This window comes from Natator depressus, chromosome 11, assembly GCF_965152275.1.
Source record: "Natator depressus isolate rNatDep1 chromosome 11, rNatDep2.hap1, whole genome shotgun sequence".
In the NCBI taxonomy this organism is placed as follows: domain Eukaryota; kingdom Metazoa; phylum Chordata; order Testudines; family Cheloniidae; genus Natator; species Natator depressus.
The window spans coordinates 56,506,228-56,530,815 of NC_134244.1; the positions used below are offsets into that span (position 1 = coordinate 56,506,228).

The 24,588-nt window shown below is 40.0% G+C and overlaps 1 protein-coding gene across 2 annotated transcripts in view; it reads right to left on the reverse strand.

Moving 5' to 3' along the window:
* RFTN2 (raftlin family member 2) overlaps window positions 1-24,588 on the reverse strand; it is a 51,560-nt gene that overhangs the window by 18,737 nt on the left and 8,235 nt on the right. For both annotated transcript variants that reach the window (XM_074967852.1, XM_074967853.1), the window contains 4 exons: window positions 19,034-19,145; window positions 17,108-17,426; window positions 10,506-10,709; window positions 3,591-3,712 (listed from right to left, as the gene is read on the reverse strand). In XM_074967852.1, the coding sequence (XP_074823953.1) occupies window positions 3,591-3,712; window positions 10,506-10,709; window positions 17,108-17,426; window positions 19,034-19,145 (757 nt within the window). The remainder of the gene's footprint in view (window positions 1-3,590; window positions 3,713-10,505; window positions 10,710-17,107; window positions 17,427-19,033; window positions 19,146-24,588) is intronic.

The following is a 24,588-nucleotide window of genomic DNA, read 5'->3' on the forward strand; positions in this document are numbered from 1 at the left end:
CCCTTGCTTGGTCTCTAGTGCTTATAGGAGGACATCTGAACCCTATGCACAGGGGACTGATGCCTGGATCAAAGACTGAATTCCAAAAGATACTACAGTTCCTGAAAGATGGCCGAGAAAAGGGCTAGTTGCCTTCATTTACTTGAATTGTTAAAAATTAAATTTATACTAAAAAGCAGCTGATCAGGCTTCAGGACAGCACTGAGTGGGGAGGAGTGGGGAAATTGGCAGCTTTGACTACAGTGGAAGCAGGGAACGAAGTAGAAGAAAAGAGAAGAGCAGTATAAGTATACAAGGATCTTAGCTTTAGAAATTGAGATTATTAAATTAAATTAAATTAAAACAGAATCACAGAAATTAAATATGGAAAAGAGATCTAGTCTCTCCCACTGTCAATGCAAGATCGTTTGTGAAAGTATGCTTCTTATTGATTTCTCCAGTCTACTTTTAAATATGTTAAGGATGAGGTGCAATGTAGTCCACAAACGTGAACGTGGAGAGGCCACCTTTTAAAAATAAATAAATAAATACATAAATAATTTTTTTAAATTGCTTTTTCCTCTTGCTAGTCCTGCAGTGTTAACAGCCTATGACTGCATGAGCTGCAGAGTCTAGTGCAGGGGTGGGCAAATGTTTTGGCCCGAGGGCCACATCTGGGTAAGGAAATTGTATGGCAGGCCATGAATGCTCACAAAATTGGGGGTTGGGGTGCGGGAGGTGGTGAGGGCTCTGGCTGGGGTGTGGGCTGAGGGATTGGGAGTGCAGGAGGGTCCTCCAGGCTGGGACCGAGGGATTCAGAGGACGGGAGGGAGATCAAGGCTGCGGCAGGGGGTTGGGGCATGGGAGGGGGTCAGGGCTTCACGCTCTGGCCAGCGCTTACCTCAAGCAGCTTCCAAAACCAGCAGCATGTCCCCTCTCTGGCTCCTATGCAGAGGTGCGGCCAGGCTGCTCTGCGCAGTGCTCCGTCTGCAGGTGCTGCCCCTCCAGCTCCCATTGGCCGTGGTTCCCGACCAATGGGAGCTGCGGGGGAGGCGCTAGGAGCCAGAGAGGGGACATGCCACTGCTTTTAGAAGATGCGCGGAGCAGGGCAAGCCCCTAACTCTGCTCCCCGGCTGGAGCGGGGCAAGCCCCAGACCCCGCTCCCCGGTAGGAGCTCGAGGGTCGGATTAAAACGTCTGGAGGGCCGGATGCGGCCCCCGGACCATAGTTTGCCCACCTCCGTTCTAGTGTATGGACAGAGCTACTGGAGAGGGGCAGAAGAATCAGTGAAAATATGTAAAAGGGCAACAAGGAATAAGGAGGAAAAAAAGGCATGTGGGGGGGGGCAGGGATTCAGAATATATGAAAAGAAAACAGAAAACAGGAAGTATAAAAGGGAAAAAGTGAGGCAAGAGAGAAAATGAACAGGATAAAAGACACCTCACGATCTGAAGCTAGTGGTCATCTGTAGAGCTGGTCAGTAATATTCCATTGGAATGACTGTGATATGTAAGACCTCAAATCTTTTTCTTTGTCTGAAAACTAATGGATTTTCAATAAACATTTTCTGATGAAAACAAAGCTTTTAAAAAGCTGCAAAAAGCTCTTGTGAAGAAGGGTAATATTTTCAAAAACACCAAAGTGACCTAGGAGTTTGAGTCCAATAGACTGTCAGTGAGGTTTAGGCTTCTAAATGCCTAAATTGCTTTTGAAAATGGGAATTGGGCTCCAAGGGCATTTAGGGCACTTTGGAAAATTTTACCTGAAATCCTTCCTTTGTGCACTACAAACAAATCTAGCTGCCAAAGGAAACATCTAAGTGTTATGTATTGGAGGCCAAATTCAGACCTCAGTTTAAGCAGGTGCAATTTCACTGACTTCAGTGAAGTTATTCTTGTTTGTACCATGTCTCAATTTTGTGCAGTCCCGTTGAGTTCATTGTCCCTATTCACATGTGTAAAGTTACTCAAGTGCCAAATGTTTGCAGACTAGATCCATGTTTTGCCCAGAAAATAATTATCTTTACATTTTTAAATTCCTCCCCCTCCCATTTGACACATAATAGTACTTTATACTGTATAAAGGCAGCTGAATTAGAGCTAATTGATTGTGATTTTTTTCAGTTTGCTGGCAATTCTGAAAAATTAAAAAAATTTGTTTTGGTCAAACAAAACATTCTGTGTTTCAATTTTGACCAATTAAAAACATTTTTTATTTTTAAAATAAAATTAAAGGAAATTTTGAAACAGTCATTTGAAACAGAAAAATCAAAATGTTTAATTCCAAAAATGTCAAAATGAAAGATTTCAATTTTTTCAGAAATATGTGTTGAGTTTTTTTTAACTGAAACAGTTTAGTGAAATTAACACAAATTTGCAACTGTTTGGTATCACTGAATTTGCATATTTTGCTGAAAAAAGTTTATCAAAAAATTTCACACAGTTCCAGTCTAATTTTGTTCTGAGAATACTACTCCTTGTCAAACTGAAGTCCCAACTGCATTAACTATAATTTTTGAAAGGACTGCAAATTGAAAATTTTGAAGCCCAGTAAATAAGAACTCCAAAGAAATGAGGGGTATAAAATTATACCTTTTACAAAGTGTGCCGAACTGACACACTAATAAACTGTGTAAATGTTTCCATAGAAAAAGCTGGCCTATAGGCAAATAAGGTGGAAGGTGTATTCTGTCACAGTAAATGGAGCTTCAGAAGGGTAACACTGTAATGTCACTGATTAAAAAGACAATCATATGTGATCAAATTTACTGAGAACAGAAGGGACTTTTCTGAGATTATGGGACCTGACCATAGTGGAGATTGAGAAACTAGTTACTTAAAGCAGAAGACTTGGCAGTGGTTACTGGTCACCTATTTAAATCAGCAACCTGGCATGAAAATGTTTAATAAATGGATGCAGAACAAGGGTTCTCAAACTTCATTGCACAGTGACCCCCTTCTGACAATAAAAATTACTACATGACCCCAGGAGGGGGAACTGAAGCCTGAGCCCACCCAAGCCCTGCCTCCCCCTGGTTGGCAGGGAGCAAAGCTTCAGCCCCAAGCTGGGGGCCTGTAACCTGAGCCGCACCGCCCAGGGCTAAAGCCCTTGGGCTTCAGCTTTTGGCTCCAGGTGGTGGGACTCTGGCTTCGGGCCCAGGCCCGAGCAAGTCTAAGCCAGCCCTGGTGATCCCATTAAAACAGGGTCGTGACCCACATTGGGGTCCCGATCCACAGTTTGAGAACCACTGATGTAGAAAGAAATGAATTAAAGCACATTTTCAAACATTACAGTCTGTAATTTGTCCGTAAAACAAATACGCCACTCTTAAGCAAGTGTAAAAGATGATTTTTCATCTATTTTTGATCAAATTTCTACACTACATGTAGAGTCTGATTTGCTAGATCTTACTTGCCTATTTTAGGGATTTGATTAAAAATATACAAATTCAGCATTCAGTCTTATGATTTCAATGGTAGTCTTGTTTGTGTAAAGATGACTGTAAGAAGGCATACTAAACTTGTATCTAACTTTGATACAAACATCCAAAGAAAAAACAATACAGAAAATTAAAGATAAAATGTTAAATTGGTAAATAAACAGCGAGTTACCTCAATGACAGTCCATTGTTCTACAACTATTGTGTCATTTCCTTTCCTGTTAGAACCTGGAACTCCTGAACCTTCTTCTTCATATATAAATAATCCTTCTAAAGATTTGGGCATGTGGTCTCCTGTGGAAGCAAGGACATGTGTAAGGTGAACTATAAAGACTTAGGCACATATCCTGCAACGATGTACACATCTTCTTAACTTTATACACTGCTTATAGTCCCATTGGAATCACATTATCTGAGACATCACACATTCATTTTTAATGTTTTTTTCAGCTGTCTCAGTCGCCACTTTATAAGCTATGAAGTCATATTCTTAATCAAATTACTGTATTTTCCCTTTCTACAGGGAGTCAGCTATTAATTAAATGCAAATTTCCATGTTATTAAAAGCATTAGCAAGCAAGTGCCATATCTGAGTTTGAATTCCTGTTTCTTATACAACAGAAAGATAACCACTATTTATGAAGCACACAGATACAAAAACTCTATACTCAGCTTTGAAATCACATATGTCTGACCAAAACAAATACAGTTGTTGGAGATGGGAGAGGATTAAAGAAAAACAAAACAAATTACAGTGTCTATCCACAGTCACTTAAAAAAAATATGAAATGGCCACAGGAAGAGCCTGAAACAGAAGTAAATGTAGGAGGATTCCTGATGGGAAGGAAGTTTCAGAGAACACCTCCCTGACTTACTTCTTGTGAGAGTTTGATAATATCCAGCTGGCCCAAACTAAAGCTGTGCATCATATGTTGGTTCATTTTCTGTCTTTGATAGCATAGTGCATCTCCTAAGAGCCATCTGGAAGCCCTTTCTGTAGTGGTACCTCAATAGCCGAGAATCTTAAAAACTAAAAAAAATTAAACTAAATTTAAACAGAAAATAGAAATACTCTTCAATACTTTAAATCCTCTCCAACATACCATGAATGTACAGAGAAGATTGTCTCTGTGACATAACTTATGGTTATGCAGAAATACTGTGATACTGTAATTTTGTTTGGAGAATAACTGAAAGAATTCCACAGTTGGTCTGACTTGAAATTTTACCAGATGGACATAAATTTTCTAAATATAGTATGAATTTGACCATCTCAAACATCAGTTTCCTAATCAATGCTAAGTATTAAAAGAGTCACAATAATCTTACTTCTTTTTGGGTCTGCATTTGCAGTAAATCTTACCTGTTTTTGGAGATATGTGTATTTTAAATTACATATTTACAGGCAAATATACCTATCATGCATGTATTGAAATAGAATGTGTAATGTTTAATTTTTACACACACACACACACACACACAATGTGGCTGAGTGTGTAAATGTGTGTGTGTATATATGTATGTGATTGAGTGTGTACACAATACACCCGCACACACTTTATTAGGGTTTGCAAACAGTTCAATTCTATAAATTCATTAACTGCAGATCTTCTCTTCAGGTTTTAGGTAGGTGCTTGAAATAGACAGTCAAAACTAGGAAATATTTTAACATTTAATATTTCAACCTTGTCAGATAGGTCTTCTATATTTTACAAAATTATTGAAATAAAAGTCACCTCTCTGCTGAGATATTTTTAAAAATTCCAGCATTTGTTTATAACATTCACAAAATATTTAGTGACAAATTCCTCCCTTGTGAAGCTCTATCAACTTCAGTGGAGTTTCAGTAGGAATGCATTTGGACTTTTTGTCCATCTAGTCTAGGATAGTAATTTACCATTTTGAATGCTAGTACCCAAAACAAATTCTAGAGTATAATATTTTTAAAAATACCTCATAGATAGTTGTACAAACAGAAGAGCAAATAAAATGTTGCCACGACAGCTTTTTCTGCGTTAGAAATAGTGAACTCTGTTGTGGCTCGATATTCATTATATTTTCTCTTGCATTAAAATAGGAACTAGTTCAACCACTCTAATAAACAGAATACTGCCAAGTTTTGTTCTGATAGCTTCTGGAAATACTTCTGTTTTCTTTGCTAAAATGCTCTTTTTAAAAATTCCATAGGGCCTGAGCCAAATGACCATTTCTGCAGCTGTTTGGGCTACATGTGGTGTTACTTATTCATATTGTAATAAAGCCTAAAATGTACTAGATGATGTACAGACAAATAGGAAGACAACTCCTGCTAAAAAGAACGTAACACCTATTAAAAAAAAAAAGCGAGGATAAAGGATGCAACACACGAACAAAGTAGACAAGGTGGTGGGAGGCACTCATTGTTTAAATTCCATTTTATCTATTTATTTTTGTTCAGAAAGGTGTTAGATTTCAGCTCTCTGGGAGGCCCAAATATTCAACTGATTATATAAACTCTTTTAGGTTGACGTCAAGAACAAACAAACCAGGCAAGAAAGAATCCAGTAGCTAAATTCAGCTCTAGTCTCTTTGTAAACTCTTTCCCAGGTTACAGACACTTGAGAAGGAGAAAAGCCCACCCACACGTTAGATTGTCTCTTTAAACGTATACATTTTAATCCAGCATTGTTACTCCCCAGATCTCCACTGCAATATATAACAATCAGGCTGGGCAGAATCAGAGGCACCCGTTGTTCAAAGGAGGCAGCGTGGAATGCCGAAGTAAGATGTTCCCCAGGTGTTAACAATGGGAGAGTTCTTCATAAGAACAAAATGGTAAAGACTTGTGGAGAATGGGAGGCTTGTGGAACTTCTGTTGGACAACAGTTGCGGAGGTTAATTTTGGTTTAAAGCAGTTTTCCTCAATGAATTAGAACAGGTATTGTCCCCTCTATTTCCAGCACTGGGAGAAATCTACTAAAGTCTAAGGCCATGATTCCACTCCCACTGAAGTCAAAGCATATGTCTACACTGCAATTAAAAACCTGCAGCTGTCCTGTGCCAGCTGACTTGGGCTCAGGCTACAGGGCTCTTTAATTGCGACGGGCTGGAGCCTAGGTTCTAGGACCCTGCGAGGTGGGAGGATCAATCAGATCAGGCAAACAGAACCAAGTTAAGTTGTTGCAGGAATTATTGCTTAAGGGGGAGGGAAAAGAGAAAGTTTTTGGAGCACCTCCTCTTAATCAGGTTGTCTGATGAAAGTCACAAATAACTGGCTTCCTCACTTTTATATTCTAGGCCTTTTAAAATAATTCTCTAGTAACTCTGGGATACCTTTTTGTCTGCAAACTGAAGAATGAGAGCCTTTTCTCAAACACACACATGCACTGAATGCATTTGGCTTAGAACTGTGGCCTCATGATTTACAGAGATTGAGTGATGCACAGCAAAAGTTAATTGCCATATAAACAGAAAAATTGATTGGTACAGTGGGGATAGAACTGTCAGGGAACAAGTAGATACTAAATGACTCATAAAAAGTTACCTTAAAATATATTATTTAGCTAACACTCTTAATATACTTGATTATTTTACACAGAATGAGTTTGAGTCTTGCACAAACTGTTTGTGAGAGTCTGTGAAGAAACACTTCAATGAACTTTTACAAAGCAGCTTTTCTGAATTAAAGTCCTGGGCTCCATTCATTCATACACAACTGCCATAAGCAATTCTAAAAGAACACTGACCATTTAGAATCTAGGACAACTGAAAAACAACAAAACTTGGGCAACAGACAAAATGCCACTTTAGAGGAACATAAACTCTTCATTCAGCACAAAATAACTTAAGAGTAAAATTCAAGGAGATAAATAGGTCAAGCAGTTCAAGTCTGTTCACCTAACAGAGTATTGCTATAAAATATTCTCTTCTTTGCATTATATTCTAATCTTAAATCAACTAATATTAGGTAAGGAAGACAGCAATGTATTAATTAATTTTGACTAAAAATTTACATTTGGTCTGTAAGTTCAGTTTCAAATACTTGCAAAAGAAATTGCTACATAAATTATTTTGTTTTGCAGTCCAGTAAGATAATTTCTTGTTTCTCATATATATTCAGTTGAAAAATATATAACAAATATTAATCATCATTCTATCTTAATTAAAATATTAATCATACCTTAAATAGTACAGTAGTCTAATACTGAAGCCACAGACTTTCTAGTAAGAAACAGTTTTTGAAGGTATCATTTGTAGTATAGTAGAGCTCAGAGGGTCTGTCACAGGGTGGGCTGACTCTTCAAGGGATTTGGACTCAACCCTACCTGTGCCTTATCATCTGGTGATGGGTGGTAGGTAAACAGGCATCACATGATGGTAGCCAAGGGACAGGACTTCCTAAAAGAAGGAGCTTGCTCTGTCAAAGTAGTGTTAGATCAGAGGCTAGGAAAGAGCATGGGGAAGTCTCTCTAGATAAGCTCAGAGTGGGCCTGGTAGAGCTCCTCTGCCCAGAGGAATGTAAAGAACAGAGAGCAAACAAGCAAGTGCATGTGCACCCATGCAAGCTGGACGCTGAAGCCTCAGTACAGCCAAGGAGAAAGACTTGCAGGAAATTGGGAGGCTCCTTGAGGGGATCAGGAGAGGACTGAGTGATATAGAGGAACAGGGAAGAAGCTCTCTACAGCAGCCAGATTAAAAGGTCTGACTGAAGCCACCTTCAGTGAGGGGCAGGACAGAAACCTTAAGAGGAAGAGGCTTGAGGAAACAGAAGCAGCAGGAGGTGGAAAGAACCGTTGAGCCCAGCAAAGGGTTGAAGAAACTGGAGAGGGGGAAAGACTTGTTTTGGTTTAAGTTGATATTGGAACTGAGTGATTTTAATAAACCAGACCCCAAGAAGAGATGGTATTTGATTTGCATAAGAGGCTAGGGGCACTTTCTGAGAACGCAAAGAAGGGGAAATTGAGGCACTGGCAGGGTCCATTGCCAGTTCAAGAAAGACCCTGCTACAAGCATCAAATGAGATTAGGGCACAGTGTGCTAAGTACTCTACAAACATTTAGTAAGAGCCAGTCCCTGCCCCAAAGAGCTTACAGTCCCAGAGGTACTAAATGACTTGCCCCAGGTAATACAACAATTCTGTGACAAAGCTGAGAACAGAAGCCAGGTTTATTGGTTTCTGTCCTGAAGTCTAACTAATAGAGTAGCGGTTCTCAAACTTCATTGCACTCTGACCCCTTTCTGACAACAAAAATTTCTACACGACCACAGGAGGGGGGACCAAAGACTGAGCCCGCCTGAGCCCCACTGCCCGAGTCCTGCCACCTCAGGCGTGGTGGGGGGGCCAAAGCTGAAGCCCAGTGGCTTCTGCCTTGGGCAGGGGGCATGTAACCTTAGCCCTGGGCAGGGGTACTTGGGCTTCAGCTTCAGTCCCAGGTGGTGGGGCTTGGGCTTGGGCTTCAGACTTGCTGGGGCCCAGGGCCAACACCAGCCTTGGCGACCCCATTAAAATGGGGTCATGACCCACTTTGGGGTCCCAACCCTCAGTTTGAGAACCCCTGTAATAGAGCCATTGGTAAAATCTTGCTTCTTTTAAAACAAACGAAAAACAAAGCTCCACAACAACAAACCCTATGGCTAACTACTATTGGAAAAAAGAAGAAATAACCCCCTCTCTTGCCAAGTGACTGAAATAAATGGAACTTCAGGCTGGTGTGAAGGTCTGGGCTTGTCTTTTAAAGAGCGCTGAAATTATAAACCAACATAATACCCAATCACATCGAAATTTTGTTACTTAAATGATTAATAGAAACGCGGTCCTTAAAGAATTGTTTGAGGAGCTAGCTGTGTAATTAGAGTGACCTATATGTCATACTTTACTGACTGGATAATAAATGATTAAAGGATTAAATGTTAACTTCTACAATGTATGGTGTTGTGTTTAAATATAATGTGGCTATTGTCAGTGACTATCCAAAACAAGCACCTGACCGGTTGCGGGTGATGGGACGCTTTGTACATTAATCATTTGGAATGATCAGAAATGACATTTGCCTCATCACAACATTTACAAAAGAGGGGATCACTACTGGAGATAAGGCAAAGACAAAAACTCTGGCTCTAGATTCAGAACAGATTCCAAACTTCCCCAGAGTTCATGGGTGTTCAGATGCAAGGTTTGGTTCAGGGCCATCTCTAATTACTACATTTATTTTAGTAAGTGCACTGTGGTAGTCAGTGAAAAAGATTAAAAAAAAGACTCAATAGCCAAGGAGAAAAATTTAAGGGCATTAGTGTGCACCAGCTGGGGTATAAATTCTTGCACGCACCAGCATGTTGTGCACTAACTGGTCAAGTGGACCCTGTTGGCGTACATAAGCAACGAAAGTATAAGCAATTTGGTCATAGCAGTTTTGTTAACAGATACTATCAGAAAAACACTAGGGGTAAAATCCTGGCCCCAGTGAAGTCAGTGAGTAAAACTCTCATTGATTTCACTGAGGCCAGGATTTCACTCTACGGGCCTAATCCTTCCATCCTAAAACACAAAAAACACTCTCATTGACTTCAGAATGCATCATGCTGGAATAAAGACTGCAGGAACAGGTCTTTAGTATTTATCTTATAGTGTATTTATAACACTGTATACTCAATGGGAATTGAGGGTACTCAGAATTTCACTGGAAGGGCTCAACAAATCGCAGGACTAGGCCTTCTGTGAATACCAGTTGATACGCATTCTGAGAATATTATGCCTAACATTTTGTTACTATATGTAATTATTATTAGCAATAAGTATTTGAATAAAATAGCATTAGCAGTAAGTGATGCTCTAATTAATACAGTAATATTTTTTCCCTTTGGAAAACTTTGAGCTGGGTAAAACAAAAGAGAAATTTCAATTATTTTAAGATATGACTGTCAAGGAAACAGTGAAAGTTTTTTCCTCTTTAAATCAGGTCTCGTTCTGTGAAGTTGAAACGACAAAAATTACCATAGTACCTATCATTTTTACAAACAGGGATATCAGATTTGCTCCTCTATATTAAGAAGCAAAATCTGACCTATGCTTTGCACGGTTTAAAATCTCATGAAAAATACACTTACTTACCTTTAGAAGTTTCCCAGTATACAAAAGAATCAATTAATGACAATCCTTGTTTATAATAAAATGCGGTTAGTTCTAGCCAGTCGGCATCCAGAGTACTAATGACTGCCCCTTTTCTTGTTACTTTCATAGATAAAATGCCCTCATAATAGGTCCAGCAGGTTGAGTCATCATCAAAAACATTGAAGACTGTATATAATTTATTATCTGAGTGAAAATATAAGAAAAGAAAAAGATCAGAAAAAGTAATGTCTTAAAGGAATACAATCAACTTAAAAATTACACTTCTGTCTGAATATTATTTGCTATTTTTATTACAAATAACCGTTAAGATTATTATTTGACAAATTATTTTTCTCTACTTTCAACTTTTCTATACAATGAGAGCACTTTGTATATAATTTTTGTGGTTTCCCTGTCAATCAATTAGTCAGTTTTCTTTGATTATGTGGATCTTTTCACACAGCAACATGGCAGGGAAAAAACTTGGAAAAAACCCCAGAAAAATGTAATTATAAAACCACAAGAATTGTCAGGGTGATTCAGGAGAAGGTGTAGTGCTTGAAACTACTTTTAACTTTTTTTTTTTAACTGACTAGATTGTGAGTTGATGGTATTCCTTTAACCCATTAAAATCATTAAATTTTTTAGGGAATCTACTGAAAAAACATGAATCTCACTTATTTTCTATATCTAAGCATTAAAATAATGCTATTATACTAAACAAATATAACAACCAGTAAATGGAGTTCCAGATGAATTAATTCCACAAATCCAAATCTCTTAAAGAACACTACAGTGACTGGTTATATAAGGCTTTAGCTAAAAAAATGTTTACTACATAGGTATATAATTACATATACACACATGCTCGTATATTTATGGGCAAAGCCATGGAATAAACTGCATTTTTTTGTGCACACCTTGGACTAATTTATCAGCAAATCAAATCCCTGGGACTACTAACTAAACCCCTGAGCAACTTTAAGCAGCACCATCTAAAAAACAAACCCACCAGAGAAATGTTTCCTCCCCCCACATCCAAAATGACCAGTCTGACGTGAAGACTAGGCAATTTGTCAACTCTGGACCATTGACAGGCTTAAGATTTACTATTTCATGACTGCCTCAGAGTTAGAAATGGAACCTATATAGAGGATATATTCCTGGGTGGGATGAGGGATATGTGGGGAATTTGTTCTGGGACTAAGCTTGAAAGGTGTCTGCGTGTGGACCTGACTGCCTTCAGCAAATCTATGCACAGTCTGAGCACTGTAGCATGTCTTTTGGCCCTTTCCTGTGTTTTTCCTGATGCAGGGAGCCTGACCTCTCCTTGCACAGCTCACTCAAGTGGCTCTGCTCTTCAGGGGCATTTTGTCATAGACTTCAATGGGCCCAGGATTTCACGCTCAGTGTCCACCCTCACTCCTGTCCCTACATGTCTCTTCTTCAGCCTTGGGGTAGGCCAGGAAACAGAATGAAGAAAACTGAAGTAACTGAACAATACTGAATATCTGTATTATTTAGAAGACTCAGAAGTCTGATGTTATTGAAAGCTGTGCACAGAAGAAAGATAATTGCCAGGCTCCTCCACAGCTAAGTGAACTGTATGTTCAGTATTATCTGATTCTTGAAACTTTTGGATATTTCTATCAGAGCTAGATAATTAAAGTTCCACTGTTTAAAGCCCTTTTGTTTCATCTGTACTATTTAATGATACTGTTTCATTATTTATGTAGTTTATTTTATACAGAATCTTTATATTCCAATGGTTTCAGAGTAGCAGCCATGTTAGTCTGTATTCGCAAAAAGAAAAGGAGTACTTGTGGCACTTAGAGACTAACAAATTTATTTGAGCATAAGCTTTCGTGAGCTACAGCTCACTTCATCTGATGCATCATGAAAACTTATGCTCAAATAAATTTGTTAGTCTCTAAGGTGCCACAAGTACTCCTTTTCTTATATTCCAACATTATCCTTTAAAAATACATACAGCTTTTTGAAAGGTGAAACCTTGTCCTTTTCAAAATGGTAAAAAGCAACTCCAGTATTTTCCATCTATTTATAAGGAAGAACATTTTACTAGCAACAGCTAGTAAAGTCACTTCCTTTTAAAACATCTGCAATCTATCTTTTCCAGGGAAGTGATGGACAGCAGCCGAAATAGAAATGACAATTCGAGCAAGAATTTACATTTTAGAAGTTGGTTGAATATGCATAGTTTACTGTGATGGGGTGTGTACCCCATAATGACTCTGAAAGGGTTAATGTGGTCCAAGAGGCCAATTAATCCATCTGGTTGCATATGGAGGGTGGGCCAGGTGTGATTAAAGATGAAATGCAGCTGGGAAAGGGCTGGATGGTGCTATAAACAGACCAAGTTTAGAGCAGAAAAGGCTGTAGGGAAGAAACTGTGGTTGCTCTTTTGGGAGAAGGGAATCATGAGATCGGCAGAGAACAGGATGCCTTTTGCAGGGTGAGCAGAAAGTCTCAAAAAATATTTGGTAGGAAGGGCCTACATCCACAAAAGGATATAGGTGTTGTGATGCTCAGTGCAGCATGGCTTAACTTTTAGGTGTGTAGAAAGTCTCAAGAACAGCACCGTGATCCATTAAACCTGAGGTAGGTGCCTAAGCTCCCTATAGAGAGAGGCACCTTAGAGTGCAATCCACAAAAGCCACAGGCTAGGTAGGTAGCCACTTAAATTAGCAAATGGGAGATGCTGATGAGAGGGGTGTGTCCTAAGCCCTATCCATCTTGCAGAGATAGGATCTCCCTACAGCCTGGATTTAGGCACCTATCTCTGCTTGCAATCCACAAACTAGGGGAAGATGGGTGTTCTTCCACCTAATTCTCCTACCATACCCAACCTGATAGGCATGTTCAAAGTCTGCCCACCTGCACACAAAACAATAGGGACGTGCTCTCTTATAACGCTGAGCCCAGTGGTTAGAGTACTTATCTGGAATAAGGGAGGACCTTCCGACACTGTTCAAGTTCCCCCTCTGCCTGATGAGAAGGGATCTGAAAAGGAATCTGCTACCTCGTCAGTGAGTGCTCTAGCCATTGGGCTACAGGATATTCTGATGTGGATCTCCCATTGAAGTTGCTGAACTTTACTTAAACAACTGCATAACAATTAATTGGGATGAGAGTGAGAGTAAGAATCGCTACTGCCCAATGGATAGAGCACGCACCTGAGAGGTGGCAGATTCCTGTTCAGATCCCTTCTCCTCATCTGGCAGAGGCAGGCACCTGAAAGTGGGGTCTCCCACATTCCAGCGAGTACCCTAACCAAGGGGCTAAAAATAATAAGGGAGCTCCTCCTTGTCCCTCTCACTCCCTGTCACTGTCTTGTGTGGACTTAGGTGGTCTCTGACTATGGCTATTGGATTGGGCCCTACACGTGAGTTAGGCGGAGGCACACCTATCTTCTCCTGGTTTGTGGATTGCTCTGAGATTTAGGTGGGAGAGAGGCATCCTGGTGCCTAGAGTGAGACAGGAATGTGCATGCCCAGAGGCAGAAACGTAGGCAGCTAGAGAACTTTTACTGCAAAAATGTAGGTGCTGAGTGAGTTTAGGAATGTATGGGGTAAGGCAGTGGGGTGTGTGTGTTGTGGATCATGGTGGTGCCAAAAAATGGGACTTGCCACCTAAGTATCTTTGTGGATCTGGCCTGAGAAGCCAAGGGAGGTTGCAGCAGGCAGTCTGGTGGAGTGAACTTGGACTGCCTGTCCTAGAGACCCTGGACTGGAATGCAGTGTAGAGGGCAGGCTAGGGTTCTCCTTCCAGCCACTGGCAAGGTGGTGTGAAGCCCGTGAGCAGGGAATATAGACTACTAGAAGCCCTGAGAAAAGAGTGTACAGACCACTGGGCTCAGAATTGTGTGTGGTGGATTGGATGGAGTGATCGGACATTGGTTTTGTTGGACTATCTATTATCTCAGATGGGGTGTGATTAAATGTGACCTCCTAGAGGGCTAAGTCATGAGACAAGGCAAACCACTGTAGGGCTGGAGTGGTCATCAACAGGGGATCCCAGAGGAGAAGAGTCTGCTACGCCATATCTAGCCTTGATGGAGGGGCCCATTGGTGAGTTGACCCTTACTTGTAGTATTGTGTTAACACACAACACGTGCATCCATAAAAATAGTTTGTTTTCACACTCAATTTTAGATGGTCCAACTGACCAGATCATTTAAGGCCTGGTTTACACAAAGTTTTTTTACTAGTATAACTATGTTGGTTAGGCTGTGAGAAGACAGATAGATTTACTGATATAATACGAGTACAACCCCTCTAGTGTGGATGCAGTTATAGCTGTATAAAGGTGCTTATAATGGTATTGTTCCTGTATAGTATAACCCCTTTTATACCAGTATAACTGCATCCATACCAGGGGCTTATACTGCTTTATCTGTACCGGTACTGTTAAGTGATACAATTTAACACAGTTAATGTTTTTGCTTCATGCTTTCATATTTGTTAATAGGAAGTACAAAATCTTAATGCAATTATCATTTTGTGCAAATGTTCATGTCTACCAGACTTATTACATACCAGTAGTAATATACTCAGAACTAGATATTCAAACCTTGAACATCTGCTGGTTCCTTAAATTTGGCGCTCAGACATGTAATTGTATTTTGTATCTCCTGCACAAGGGTTGAGATGAACATGGCATTTCAAAATAGGATGCAAATCTGCATGCAGAATGGCATGCAGTTAATTGAATTTTTTTCAAACAGTATGCTTGTAACTTTTTAAAGGAAATAAGGGTGATATGCAGTGTTCAAAAAGAGTGGATGTTACATTTCCAATAGTTATTATCTTAGAAATGCTAATAACTTCTATGAACATGTGACTAACAGCTGAAGAAAAGTAAGACAAATCCAGGATAGAAATCTTTTAAGATTTCCATAAAATGTTTGCATTCAAGAAATGTTTTGGTTGATAAACTGGTTATAAAAATATCCATGTATAGAGTGCTGTGACAGACTAAGATTTCTCACTTTTTTGTTCCAAGTTTAATATTTATATTCCACTAATCTTTGAGACTAATGAAACCTGGCTTTCACTTTTGGAGGAAAGAGTTATGCTTTAACTGGTCATGTTATAAAGGCTCAGCATATTGCACAAGAACCACCTGAATTCAGGTAATAATAATAATAATAATTAATAATTGGTTTTCTTTACAGTCCTCAAATGAAGGAGGGTACTTGTTTCCTAGCAGGAAGGTAGAAAAACTGCCATTGAATTTAATTAGAATGTGTCTGGTACATAATGGAAGAATTCACTATGCTAAACAGTCATTTAAAAACCCATTTATTAGATAGCAGACGGGTAAGGTTGATAGCCTTCACCTCAGAAAGGAAGGAAGGATGAACGGACTAAAAAGACCTAATAGGGAAACCCATGTGTTCCTCTCTCTGTTTCCCACAAAGGGTGCATCTCGGTAGAAAAAAGGTCTGTTCTTAACTTGTGTTAGATATTGCATGGTAACTAACATGAGGTCCTCATGAAGACATGGCAGTTTGTAATTGTAATATGAGTTCTCAGGTTGAGGTAAACTCTGGACTCCCTCATAGCTTTACCATGACTTATTCATGTGTGAAAATTAGAAGCTGCCTTGCCTTCACTAGGATTTTATTCATGTTAGTTACCATGTGTCAGCTAACTTAAAGAAGAACACACTTTCTTTCTTAATGAACACTTAGTGAATCGCCAAAGTAAAGTCGCCTGACATCCAGAGTCAGTGTTCTAGAAGATGACTTCTCAAACAGAATGGGTTGTATATTTTAATATCTTTACATCTTCCTTTTGTAACTAAGCTTTCTGCCATATTAACAAAAATGTTCACCAATGAGTTTTCTTATATTCCACTTTTCATGCATGTTTCCTCTAATGTAAATAAATTCTTTATCTATTATCCTCTTTGATTTCACTGTTGCACTAATTTGAGTTCCCTGAGGGTATCTCTTGAAGGTATGTTACCAAAATCAGTCCATTAAGAATAGATTAGTCTGCTATGCATTACATGGGCTGGAGAGGAGTATGTTTGAATTATATCCCCTAGCACCTAATAGGTCCCTTTTGTCTTAAATTGAATTCAAGTTAGGGAGTTTGAATCATTGTGGTGTAATCTTAGGGGCCTATTAAAAGTTTCTTGCTGATTAATAAGGGTAACAAATCTTGTAACACAATTTCATCCTTTGATGATAGAACACTATTTTTCAGGCACACACAGTTGTGTTTACTTATGCACACACTTGTCATACAAAGTTATTTGCTTGCAATATTAAAAACATTGAGCTTTAACAGTCTAAAGTTTTAACAGTTCACTTAAAACAGGGGAGATATGAGAAGAGAGAGGTAATTTCTACATAATATTGGATACATACTACAGAAGACAGAATTAGTATTGTTTTCTATTTGTCAAGCTGCTCTAAAAATGAATATGTATTTAAACTTAGAGATCTTTAAAACCTACATTTTATAAGCCAGAATATACTGTAATAAGTTTTGCTTTACATTTTTGTTATCCTTTTTGGCTATAACTCAATGTAATTATCCCGCTCCTGCAATAGACACATAGTGTTTTATTACCTTCTCCTTTCCTTGGTTTAGTAGGGCTGGGGCTGCCTTCTTTTCCAAATTGGAAATCAGCATCCTGTAACTGTCCCCTTTCTGGCTGAATTTCTTCCTCTATTCCACTCTCGGATGACTGACCACTCAAAGTCCCTTCATTCCAGTTTTTATAGTTTTCATCATAATTGTATTTCCTGTGCTCTCTACTCCTTATGCTTAGTGCTGATTCAGAGTCCACATTTCCATCTGTGTTTGTGCCATTACAGAATTTAGGTTGAGGAAAATGCTGTGTTATAAATCCAACAAACTTCTTCCCTCTTTTAGCAGCTTCATTGACCTGCATGTATAAAATAGAGTTATTCTGAAACTTTGTGAATTTACAGATTGAAGATAAGACACTTCTACGTCACACATATTCCATAAAAGAAGATGCTGATTTGCAAGCAAATATATCCAAGACGCAATGTACTTAAGGATTGTGGAGTTCTCATGTTATATATTTTAAGGCAAATATCAGTTTACTTGATTCTGCAAGCTCTCCATGCATTGAAGTCAACAGGCATTCTGCAAACAGGGTAGCTTCTATGATTAGGCCAAGAAATGTGTTCAAATACTAGCTAGTAATACTAACTTAAATGTATATAGCACCTTTCATGTAGAAGAATAACAAACTTTTTATTACGTGTGTGAACTTCACAACCCACTAAAATGCAGCCATTTGGGATCAAAAATGGTATCCATTTTGCAACAGAACCAAAATTAACTTGAGGGCAGCAAGCAATGTTGGGGGAGATTTTTAAAAGTGCCTAAGGGATTTAGAAGCACAAGAGACACTCTCCCTCCAAATTACTAAATTTTTAACTTTTTAAAAGGTTTAACCATGGATTATCGATGCAATCATTTTAAAAAATACTGGAAAGATTTGAATTTAAGGATAATTTTTTTCACTAATAAAAATATTTCCCCTAATGCTTATACTTCAGATTTCCTTGTACGAGACTGAACAAATGCTTATTTTAAGTTTATTGATCATTTAATATATTTATTTAGTATTAATGTATATCTGACTTACCAAAGTAAATTGGTATAAACATGAAACTGTGTCTCATTTTAAATTCTGATTACCTCACAGAGTACTTATAATACAGCCATTTAAAATCTCTAAACCACTCTCTCAGCTACAACCTCAGTGATCCTAAAATATTTTAAAGATGCTCTTCCTTTAAACTTTCCTTAATAACTAATTTAGACAACTATATTACTATCATTTTTGTAATAACAAAACTTTCCTGTTTCAATAGGTCTTCAATTTAGAAGAGGAAGTGAGAGACAAAGTTTTATTAGGGTGGAAGTTGAATATTCTTTAGTTTTGAAAAGATTTACTGTACAAGTAACCAAAGGTAAATACTTCTATAAAAGCAACACTTTTGCATGCCAATTGTAATTTACAGAATGAGATGAGACAATCTATTTGTCCTTGCTTAGCAAATCCATCTACAGATGTCAGTTTTATTTGAGTATATTATTTAACAAGGAACAAGTAAATATGCATTTTCAGATTTTAATTTAATACAATATTACAACATAATTCTAGAAGGAGCTACTATATGTGCATATCCCTTCAGAAAGTTTGATCACTGTTGCCTAAACCATGAAAAACAACAAAATAAAGGTCAGAACCTGCTCCCAATGACATCAGTGGAAATCTCCTTTTGAGTTCAATGGGTTCATGACAGAGTGCTAAACAAAAAAAGAAGTGCTGAAGGGGGAAAAGCAACACTTCCTTCTTACTTAAATGAATGCCTTGGTAATTTTTATAAGCCAGAAAAAAGGTTAAAATTTGCAAATTGAAAAATAATTCATCTGTAAATGTAAATACATATGTTACAGTTAAGAATCCTGTGAGCAGAGAAGTTAATTTTTTTTTTTCAAAAACTGCCATACCTTTTCTAACAATCCTTTCACTATGTCATTTGTCAGTGTTTCATACATTAAAGGACATTCCTCAATCACAAGCCTGGGGTGTCTTTGTCTTCTGGGTGCTGTATGCTTCGGGCTGGAACACAGAAAGAAAGCAGTCTTTGTCAGCAGCTTGCTGCTAACTTGCACAAAATGCTTGCATGTAGAATTCTTTTCTTTTTTGAAAAAAGTTATGAATGAAATCTTGGCAATACTTTTTTCACACTTCTGCTTAGAAGTGATTCTTTCCTATGTTTACACAAAATATCAGGTACTGTGCCTTATCGTGAAAGTACAAACAAAAGCTATATTAAATATGAGTATAAATTTGTACCCATTTCTTGAAACATTAAAGTACTTTAGTGAAAAGGCATTGTTTTCGTAGCAAATAAATCCCATGTGTTCTCAAATAATAGAAACATACAGTGTTACAAACCTTAGATTACACTATCAAATGTAAATAAATGTATGTGAATAGACATAGAATGCTAATAGTCTTAGACAGTGTCATTTTAATCTCAAAAATATAGCCATGATTCTGGAGTTCTACATACACAGTACCCTGTTCAGATTTTTATGATATGACAGTCATTTCCAAATACAATATTTTACAATTTACATCAAGTAATTACATGGTATAATCAGTGTTGTATAGTTATAGGTTAAAGATCTCTTCTTAAAAAAGCATACATGGAGTGACTAAAATCACTTCAGTAGAGAGATTTAGCTACCTAGTATGTTTGTTATTCAGTTGCTTACTTGGAAAAATGTTTTTAAGAATTACAATATGGTACCTACATTGTCAATTTAAATTGTCAATATTTTCATTACACAAACACAGCTGTAGTGGATGTGTTCACAGGGGATCCACAGCACAGAGTGTAAATACTGATTCTTGTGTGGAGGAATCAGGAGAGGTACATGCTTCCCCAGGCCATCTTCTTACTCAAATTCATGGATCCTGGTGGAGCGTGCAAGGGCTTTTCAGGGGTTTCAGGACAGGGGGAAGCATGCAGTAGAAGAATCCCCATAGTGCAATGATGTGGAGAAAAGAATCATAGAATATCAGGGTTGGAAGGGACCTCAGGAGGTCATCTAGTCCAACCCCCTGCTCAAAGCAGGACCAATCCCCAATTTTTGCCCCAGATCTCTAAACGGCCCCCTCAAGGATTGAACTCACAACCCTGGGTTTAGCAGGCCAATGCAAAGAGTCTGAGGAGGGATTCTTCCTGCTGCGATGGCAAATATATGCTGCAGTGGTCGGACAGGGGCACTGTAATTTAGACTAACTCCTGGTCCTCAGAGGCTTGAAGAGGGAGGGTGCAAAAGCAGTAAAAAGTTTTCTGTGCTGCATCTCCTAGAGGTACAGAATATCAGCCACAGTTTTCACTACTCTTTCCTCCTCCTCTTTCCAGCTATGTGAGAGTAAATTGGGTTGTTTCCTGACTTGTGTATCAACAGAACTTTTAGCTAAATTTCCATTGTAGAAACTTTGACTAAAGATGCTGTATAAGTGAGTATTAACCTCGCTTGATTATCAGATCCCAAGTTTAGTATGCATGGTTGACTATGAAAAAACATATGATTTTATGAGTCAGTTGAGCCAGTTTGGCCTGCAAACATTGAGAGAAAACTGAACCTCACAATATAATTTTACAGTGTCACATTTCAGTGTAGAATCACATTGTAAATGAATTTACTCCAGGCTCTGATTGAAGGCAACTTACCAAAGAACACCCGCTAAAGGCACATCTGTTTGCTCCTTAATAGCTAGGACAAACAGGAGAGTGACCAACTGGGCAACCTTGTAACCTAAGGACTCTTAGTTTTAAGTTTAAACTAAGGTAGGAAGTATTCACTGTTGCTCTGTAAGTCTAGGCATCCATGAATGAATGTGGGATTGAGGCAACTGGAAGAGAAGCTTGTAACTGGGTATTTTTAAGCTAGTGTGTCTTAATAGTTACTAATTGTTTCACAGAAGGCACGCTGCAGATTTTTTCAGTTTGTTTTTGTTTAAATCAATACTTGCAATGTAGATTCACAGGGTTAACTAATGTTTTGGGTTGGGTTAAACCCCGTTGAAACTGGTGGATGTAACAGCTGCCACTCATTTGGGATAAATGTTAGAAACAATTATGTTTCTTTGTGGAACCAGATAGCTGAAACATCAGAGGCGTCTGCCCAAAATACAGCCATGTGCAAGGCTGCAATAGAAACTGAATCATGTGGCCCAAGTGGGTTCCACAGTGGTCTAATAAACTAAAAGGTGGATGGGGGGAGAGGGATTGGAATGATGTGTCTGTGTGTGAGAGAGTCAGGAAAAACAGAGAAGCAGCAAAAGTCAAACACAGCCAGAACAAGAAGTGTTTGGAATGTGGCTCTGAGAAAAAGCCCAGAGAGAGAGGTTTTGGGCTACTCCTGTTTGGAGGTGGGGTAGATGCACAGTAGCAGGGTCCACATGGACACTTAGGATGAAGCAGGCTAGTGAGGGGTAGATTTACACCCTTTACTGCTGACTAAGTGCTTCTATCGACAAACCCATAGAGCAGCTTCAGGCATTGCATCCAGGCGCTCACATCCCCACAGCACTATTATGGCGGCTGGGGATAGCAGGAGCATTGCAGCCCTGCCCCTTTTCTCCATCCTTACCTTCTACATGTCCCTTACGCTGGGAATTGCAAAGTGGATGGTATAGATCTGTGCCAGAGGCTGGTTATGCTGACTTCATGATCCCTTTGTGACAAGTGCAAAAGGGCAGCAGAAAACCAGAGAATCTAGCACAAAATCTACAAATCAAAATCTATGATCTGTGGTTGCCTGCCATTGATCTGCATAACAAAACCACCAAACAAATTGGCATGAGTAGTCTCTGTTCAAGAGAGGCACAGAACTGGAATATACAGTGGATTGAAGGTCAAAATGTAAATGTATTGGTACAGTTCTTAGGTAAATTTGCAGTTTGTGCCTGCCCTAGACAGTAATTAAATTCCATTGTTAAGAATGGAAGCTTTAGGCATTTTAACTTTCTATATATAAAAATATCAGTTTTAAATTATTTACATAACCCCTAATTGCTACCATGACAATGGAAACAACTCTGCTAACCATTCTATTGCACAGCTTACTATCCTTCTTTGAAATGAAGGGTGAGAACTTCATTTCTGCAGTCTATACACTGATGCTTCGCTGTGCAGATTTGAGTGCTTTTTCCTGATGTTATCTTAAGAACGGCTGGGTAAAGAGCATAGTGGCCATAGGTTTATCCCCCTAGAACAGTGGTCTCCAACCTTTTTACACCCAAGATCACTTTTTGAATCTAAGGGCAACCCAGGATCTACCCCGCCCCTTCCCCAAAGCCCCACTCACGCCATCCCCACCTCTCTCTGTCACTTGCTCTCTCCCACCCTCACTCACTTTCACTGGGCTGGGGCAGGAGGTTGGGGTTCAGGAGGGGGTGCATGCTCTGGGCTGGGGCCGAGGGTTTGCAGTGTGGGAGGGGGCTCTGGGCTGAGCCTGGAGCAGAGGGTTGGGGTGCAGGAGGTGGTGAGGGGTACAAGCTCTAGGAGAGAGTTTGGGTGTAGGAGGGGGCTCTGGGCTGGGGCAGAGTGTTGGGGTGCAGAAGGGGTTATGGGGTTGCTGGCTCTGGGAGGGGGCTTCGGGCTGGGGTAGAGTGTTGGGGTGCAGGAGGGGATCTGGGATGCTGGCTCTGGGAGGGGGCTCAGGATGGGATTTGGGGTGCAGGAGGGGTGTGGTGTCCTGGCTCCGGGAAGGAGCTCAGGGTTGGGGGTCGCGGTTCGGCCTCTTGCTGGGCAGCACTTACCCCCAGTAGCTCCCAGTTGGCGGTGCAGCAAGGCTAAGGCAGGCTCTCTGCCAACACTCCCCTGTGGCCCCTGGGGAGGAGCCGGGGGCACGTGGCTCTATGTGTGGGCCCCTCTCGGCATGCACCACCCCAGCAGCTCTCCCAGCCAAGGGAGCTGTGGGGGCGATGCTTGCAGGCAGGAGCAGCGCACGGAGGGAGACCCTTGCACCGCCCCCCCCCCCCAGCCCTTCTCCCGGCCGCAGGGCTGTGCTGGCCGCTTTCGGGAGCGGCGTGGGGCTGGGGTTGGCAGGGGAGTCTGCCTTAGTGGCAGTCACGCTGCACTGCCAGAGATCTCCGTTGACTGGGAGATCCTCTAGGCTGGTGACCACTGCCCTAGAAGCTTATATGGAGTATCTTGCTTTCACAGCGTTTAAGAAAAGGAATATAAAATTCATGCTTTCAGGCATAAGCCAACAACTAGTTCAGTTGGGTTAAGAAGAAATTTCCTCTGTCAGCAATCTGTTTAGGGCCCGATTGCGTCTGTCTCTAATGCAACTATGCAGGAGAACAAGACTGCACTGCATAACTGTGCTGGGAATCCTTGGCACTTGGGTCCAGGGATGAAGGACAGAGCAAATGGTGTTCACTTGGTACCACTTCCCTACCCCTCTAAGCAGGTGCACAAGAAGTAGGGCAGAAGGAGGGTAGGGAAAACTAAACCATGGAAGATTTCAAAAAAGTCATGTAGGAGCTCAGGACACGTGTAGTTCTCTCTGTGCAAGGCAGAATGAGACTGAGAAAAAGCTTGAGCTCACTTGGACTAGTACCTAAAAATACTAGAATTCCCCTGACCATTCTTACATATTTAAGAGTGATGTAAATGAAAACTCATCAAGTTAGAGATTGAAAAAGACTTTTTCAAAGTGGATAAAGTCAGAGTATGTTAACAAAAATTTTTCAGAAATGCTAAGAGTTCCCTTTCATCTAATCTTGGGAACACAGCTTTAAGAGGTAAAGTATACAGCTTGCACAAAAATTGCTCTGCTTAGATTTGAGATAAAGAAAACAGGGAAAGCAGACAAAGATGTTCATTTACAAAAACAATACATACAGCAATCCCTTTGTTTTTCTACCACGAAATATACATATTTGTAGAGGGAAACTGGCAAAGAATGCAATTAGCGCTACAAAATGTACACATACATGTGTGGGTGAGTGGTTGAACCACCAGGCTTTAGAAGCATTCTCAGGCTTGTGCGTGCATTTGTGTGCTCTCGCTCTCTTGTCTCTCCATTATTTAGGCTAGAGAGCAGAAGCCTGAGTGACTCTGCAGCCTGGTGGTTAGACCACTCACCCACGATGTGGAAGACCCAGGATCTAGTCCCTCTGGTCTAATGGGTCTTTCATTATTTATCCACAGTGCAACAGCTTTAACAGGAGAGAGGGAGGGACTCCCTACATCAGAATATCCCACAGACCACTGGTTAGAGCACTCACCCAAGTAGCAGATCCCTGTTTAAATTGCTTCTCCTCCATAAGTGGAGGGGGGACTGGAGCAGGGGGTCTCCCACCTCCCAGGAGAGTACCCTAACCACTGGATTACATGTTACGAGGGTGGTCCTCCCTACTCACCCCAGTATGATGCTGGCACATCAGGTGCCAGCTCATGCCAAGATCCCCATGCCTCAGTTGAATACTGACAAATATGTAGCTGGAATCAGTCTGGCTCACCTGTGTGTTA